General features: G+C 43.9%; 1 protein-coding gene across 1 annotated transcript; it reads right to left on the bottom strand.

Moving 5' to 3' along the window:
* Window positions 1-1,399: 1,399 nt before the first annotated feature.
* LOC124369388 (microtubule-associated protein futsch-like) lies at window positions 1,400-4,416 on the bottom strand. Its single transcript, XM_046827388.1, has 4 exons — window positions 3,889-4,416; window positions 3,185-3,832; window positions 2,910-3,152; window positions 1,400-2,812 (listed from the first exon to the last, which is right to left on the bottom strand). The coding sequence occupies exons 1-4, from the start codon at window positions 4,414-4,416 to the stop codon at window positions 1,400-1,402; spliced, it is 2,832 nt and encodes a 943-aa protein (XP_046683344.1).
* Window positions 4,417-6,357: the final 1,941 nt, after the last annotated feature.

Genomic DNA, 6,357 nt, shown 5'->3' with positions numbered 1-6,357 from the left:
TATGAGATAATTAACATAATTAATAATTCAGTATTACCCAAATGGCACTAAAATTGCCAATGAATTATGAGTTCAAGATGTATCTCGCATGTGCTGGACGGTCCAGAATTGGAAACAGTATCAGATTTCGTACTATTTGGGGATAAAATACGTTCTATTAAATATTGTTATATGAACATCAAATAAATATAGTTTTTAAACATTTGAAAGGTGTGATTTTAAACTCTCAACACATATCCTAAAGTCACCTCGCAATCCGTTCAATAAAAAATATTCTGATATGTATAAGGATCAAGTTAAATTTTATATAAACATTGCTTGCAGAACTGAGCATTTTCAACTTGAGCAATTAATTGAGAACATTTATTGTATTAATTATATTTCTATTTAAAATGTGATTATTACCAAATAAAATTTCAGTATTTTTTATCTGCCTCGACTTTCTTGTATAAATGAAAAACCCTAGTTTTAGGTATGTTCTTTCTCCTAAAATGTATACCTAAATAATTAATTTTACTCTCCTTCTCGTTATATAATGCAAGGAGGACTTGTAGTTTGAATATGTTCTTTTGGAATGTGCCCTTACTAAAATATGTGGGATAATCACTAGAAACTGCGAATGTGTCAAATGCAAACTTCAATTACCTAAATGATACACCATTCCTAATTTCAATTAAAAACAACTTATAGATTGGCCTGCGTAGTGCACTGCCTACTGTATTCATAAATGAGACAGTAAAGTTCTTTTGAACCAGTAACGTCAATCTGTGTATTCTTACCAGTTTCAAATAGCTGGGTAATCCACAAAGTGGTCCCAGACGGTTGGTTAAGAGGTTGTTTGGTTCAAGTGACGACTCAGCATAAGTTTATCGCTTCATTAAGGCGGTTTTATGACCACAGACCGCCTTTATAGCAGGCTTTGCGCCTTTCATCCCCCCCCGCACACACCGGCCGATCAGTCATAAACTTCTGTAAACATCCTTTTCTTATGGCAATACAAGTAAATTTTAGATTTGTATTGTTAGAAAGTCGACCCACTAGACTATTTGGTATAAAGTTTAATGCATGACATTTATTTTCAAGAAACTTCCAATTTTAAAATAAATAATAACGAAAATGTTGTAACCAAACAATTAAGTATACTATTTGATTACACTATATTGAGTTTATTTCTAAAACTTAATATTTACGAAAAAATGTTTATCTATATTGGTGATTTTTTTCGTTAGTTAATTGGAATTTTAATATTATCACTGGGTATAAGACATTAAAATCCTATAGGATGTGTTACCCAATAACTTGCCTAGATGCTAATGTTACAAAAGGGATTATTATTATAGATGATTCTTGAGGTTGCTACGTTTAATGATGGGAGCAGAAGCGTGTTATCACCATTTGCTTACTTACACTGAGCAGAAGAATGAGTCGGAATTCCGAGAAGCCTTCTGCCGATACTGCGGCAAAGAATAATAGTTAATTGTACGGCTGGCGATAACTCTAGCATGCGTGGGACTGTTTCATCACACTGCGTGGGCATTACGCTCTCTGGCTTAGTCTCATCACACTGCGTGGGCACTACGCTCCCTGGCTTAGTCTCATCACACTGCGTGGGCACTACGCTCCCTGGCTTAGTCTCATCACACTGCGTGGGCACTACGCTCCCTGGCTTAGTCTCATCACACTGCGTGGGCACTACGCTCTCTGGCTTAGTGTCATCACACTGCGTGGGCACTACGCTCCCTGGCTTAGTCTCATCACACTGCGTGGGCACTACGCTCCCTGGCTTAGTCTCATCACACTGCGTGGGCACTACGCTCCCTGGCTTAGTCTCATCACACTGCGTGGGCACTACGCTCCCTGGCTTAGTCTCATCACACTGCGTGGGCACTACGCTCCCTGGCTTAGTCTCATCACACTGCGTGGGCACTACGCTCCCTGGCTTAGTGTCATCACACTGCGTGGGCACTACGCTCCCTGGCTTAGTGTCATCACACTGCGTGGGCACTACGCTCCCTGGCTTAGTGTCATCACACTGCGTGGGCACTACGCTCCCTGGCTTAGTGTCATCACACTGCGTGGGCACTACGCTCCCTGGCTTAGTGTCATCACACTGCGTGGGCACTACGCTCCCTGGCTTAGTCTCATCACACTGCGTGGGCACTACGCTCCCTGGCTTAGTGTCATCACACTGCGTGGGCACTACGCTCTCTGGCTTAGTCTCATCACACTGCGTGGGCACTACGCTCCCTGGCTTAGTGTCATCACACTGCGTTCGCACTACGCTCCCTGGCTTAGAGTCATCACACTGCGTGGGCACTACACTCTCTGGCTTAGTCTCATCACGCTGCGTGGACACTACGCTCCCTGGCTTAGAGTCATCACACTGCGTGGGCACTACACTCTCTGGCTTAGTCTCATCACACTGCGTGGGCACTACGCTCCCTGGCTTAGTCTCATCACACTGCGTGGGCACTACGCTCCCTGGCTTAGTCTCATCACACTGCGTGGGCACTACGCTCCCTGGCTTAGTGTCATCACACTGCGTGGGCACTACACTCTCTGGCTTAGTCTCATCACACTGCGTGGACACTACGCTCCCTGGCTTAGTCTCATCACACTGCGTGGACACTACGCTCCCTGGCTTAGAGTCATCACACTGCGTGGGCACTACACTCTCTGCCTTAGTCTCATCACACTGCGTGGGCACTACACTCTCTGGCTTAGTCTCATCACACTGCGTGGGCACTACGCTCCCTGGCTTAGAGTCATCACACTGCGTGGGCACTACACTCTCTGGCTTAGTCTCATCACACTGCGTGGGCACTACACTCTCTGGCTTAGTCTCATCACACTGCGTGGGCACTACGCTCCCTGGCTTAGTCTCATCAATCACACTGCGTGGGCACTACGCTCCCTGGCTTAGTCTCATCACACTGCGTGGGCACTACGCTCCCTGGCTTAGTCTCATCACACTGCGTGGGCACTACGCTCCCTGGCTTAGTCTCATCACACTGCGTGGGCACTACGCTCCCTGGCTTAGTGTCATCACACTGCGTGGGCACTACGCTCCCTGGCTTAGAGTCATCACACTGCGTGGGCACTACGCTCCCTGGCTTAGTCTCATCACACTGCGTGGGCACTACGCTCCCTGGCTTAGAGTCTCATCACACTGCGTGGGCACTACACTCTCTGGCTTAGTCTCATCACACTGCGTGGGCACTACGCTCCCTGGCTTAGTCTCATCACACTGCGTGGGCACTACGCTCCCTGGCTTAGTCTCATCACACTGCGTGGGCACTACGCTCCCTGGCTTAGAGTCATCACACTGCGTGGGCACTACACTCTCTGGCTTAGTCTCATCACACTGCGTGGGCACTACGCTCCCTGGCTTAGTCTCATCACACTGCGTGGGCACTACGCTCCCTGGCTTAGAGTCATCACACTGCGTGGGCACTACACTCTCTGCCTTAGTCTCATCACACTGCGTGGGCACTACACTCTCTGGCTTAGTCTCATCACACTGCGTGGGCACTACGCTCCCTGGCTTAGAGTCATCACACTGCGTGGGCACTACACTCTCTGGCTTAGTCTCATCACACTGCGTGGGCACTACACTCTCTGGCTTAGTCTCATCACACTGCGTGGGCACTACGCTCTCTGGCTTAGTCTCATCACACTGCGTGGGCACTACACTCCCTGGCTTAGTCTCATCACACTGCGTGGGCACTACACTCTCTGGCTTAGTCTCATCACACTGCGTTCGCACTACGCTCTCTGGCTTAGTCTCATCACACTGCGTGGGCACTACACTCTCTGGCTTAGTCTCATCACACTGCGTGGGCACTACACTCTCTGGCTTAGTCTCTCATCACACTGCGTGGACACTACGCTCCCTGGCTTAGTCTCATCACACTGCGTGGGCACTACACTCTCTGGCTTAGTCTCATCACACTGCGTGGGCACTACGCTCTCTGGCTTAGTCTCATCACACTGCGTGGGCACTACGCTCCCTGGCTTAGAGTCATCACACTGCGTGGGCACTACGCTCCCTGGCTTAGTCTCATCACACTGCGTGGGCACTACGCTCCCTGGCTTAGAGTCATCACACTGCGTGGGCACTACACTCTCTGGCTTAGTCTCATCACACTGCGTGGGCACTACGCTCCCTGGCTTAGTCTCATCACACTGCGTGGGCACTACACTCTCTGGCTTAGTCTCATCACACTGCGTGGGCACTACGCTCTCTGGCTTAGTCTCATCACACTGCGTGGGCACTACGCTCTCTGGCTTAGTCTCATCACACTGCGTGGGCACTACGCTCCCTGGCTTAGTCTCATCACACTGCGTGGGCACTACGCTCCCTGGCTTAGGGTCATCACACTGCGTGGGCACTACACTCCTCTCTGCCTTGTTCATTTATTCAATAACTGTTGTGCAGATAAGCAAGCTAGTCAGTTATCTAAACACCTTTTTGTTCAAGCTATGTTTAAAGAACATAAAAATGTATTAAAAAAATGTACCTTCTTACCTAAAGAGGAATCTCGTGCAAAGCATTACGGTTAGGGATTGTTTTATCCGGCAGGATGATTTCTTTGAACTACCAAGAGAACGGAAAAAGGGGTTTCGTACTCTGGACGCGAGTGAAGTTTCGACTAGTAGTACGAAGTCCTAAGTTACAGTATGTTGAAGTTTAGAAAGTCGACGTCAATAGTTCAGTTACATTTATTACTGTAATCGAAGACGTTATCATGAAAATGATTGTAGAACTGAATATCAGTTTACAATAAATGCATTGTTTATTTACAGAACAGAAATTAATATCGATTATCAATGTGCGATGGCGAGTATTTTGTACGAAATAAAACCCAAAAACATTCTGGAAGCATACAACTTTGCAGTAAAGATTAGTAAAATGTGTGTTTCACACATTATGCAGATCTTAAAGATTCTAAAAGGATTTTTTTTTCTAAGAAGTACGGAGGACCGAGTTTGCACGGCGCTCAAGTACATGTCATTACAAACATGTCATGAATTACGTAGCATGTGCTGGACAAATGAATAAAATTCTATTTTAAGGTATAATATTAAAGACATTAAAAATATGGTGCAGCTATTCAATATGCATACAACAAAAATTCGAATTTAAATGCTATTTAATAAAACCACAAGAAAACCCCTATTATTATTTACAAATGCTTATACATGGTAGTGGGTGCGTTGCCAGAAAATGAGTTTAATTTTGAATAGTTTAAAGTGGCATAAAACAATCACTTAGTACCACGGTAATTACAGTTTTACTACTCAACTTAAACATTGTGTCAAACCATTACTAAACGGAATGTTAAGCATGTTCATAATATATCAATCAATCAAGTAGTCAATTAATGTTTATTGCAGAGACATGATTTACATGTATAGCAAAAGTCAATAATTAAATTTCAGAGCTAAAACTTCGTACATTTTCACCACATCAGGATCACACTAAAAAATACAGTTCAACATTCATGTATCCTTCATCCATTTCCCAATTTTTCACCTTTAGCGCCGAAGTGAATCTCCTGATTGGGTGATCTCCCAGTCAAATGCCAAAAACTCGGTAATGTTATGAAATGCTACCATAAATACCAGCACAAGTCGTTCAATTTTCCATTTAGCAGTGATGACCCAATGTCATTGACATATATGAGAAATAGAATTGGACTGAGAATTGATCCTTGCGGGACACCGTAGCTCAACTGGATTTGATTTGAAAGTTGATTTGAAATTTGGACAACTTCAGTTCTGTCACTTAGAAATGATCTAAGCCACAAATATGGCACGCCACGGATGCCATGTTATTTCAGTTTATTAAGCAGATTTTTTAGGTCAACACAGTCGAATGCCTTTGATAAATCGAGAAACGCACCTAGGGTTGGTATTTCGATTTTCTATATGTTAAAATATCCAGTGTTGTAAGTCATCAAAGCAAAATAAAATACAAAATCGCATATGGTTTTATACTAACAGGACGTCGGACCTCGATACTTAATATCGGCTCAGTGTTGCCAACTTTAGGGGAAACTATTACTGTAAATTTATTTTGAAACGTTTTGCATATTCTGCTGTAATATACACAAGGAACCAGAATGTTTTTTTCCACAATGATAGTTAGATAACTACATTAAAACCTAGGTTATATCAATCATTATTCCCTCACTTCATACAGTGCTATAAGCTTCTTAGGAATAATATTTGAGGGCTTTCAAATTAAAAATACACGTTAAAATGAGTGTTATACGTTTTAAAGGAATGGAAACACATGTTAGGGACTCATGTTTACACGAAAATGTTCAACATGAAAACTCCAATATTAACACT

The sequence above is a fragment of the Homalodisca vitripennis genome, chromosome X (assembly GCF_021130785.1).
Source record: "Homalodisca vitripennis isolate AUS2020 chromosome X, UT_GWSS_2.1, whole genome shotgun sequence".
NCBI lineage: Eukaryota > Metazoa > Arthropoda > Insecta > Hemiptera > Cicadellidae > Homalodisca > Homalodisca vitripennis.
The sequence above is the reverse complement of the archived record's forward strand: the minus strand, read 5'-3'. Positions and strand labels throughout refer to the sequence as shown.

Bases quoted from the DNA above. Each gene is read 5' to 3' on its own strand.
- LOC124369388 (XM_046827388.1), bottom strand. From the start codon at position 4,416: ATGAACAAGGCAGAGAGGAGTGTAGTGCCCACGCAGTGTGATGACCCT. The intron at 3,833-3,888 runs GTAGTGTCCACG...GTGCCCACGCAG, and splicing joins ATGAGACTAAGCCAGGGAGC to TGTGATGAGACTAAGCCAGA. The intron at 3,153-3,184 runs GTAGTGCCCACG...TGAGACTCTAAG, and splicing joins ATGAGACTAAGCCAGAGAGT to CCAGGGAGCGTAGTGCCCAC.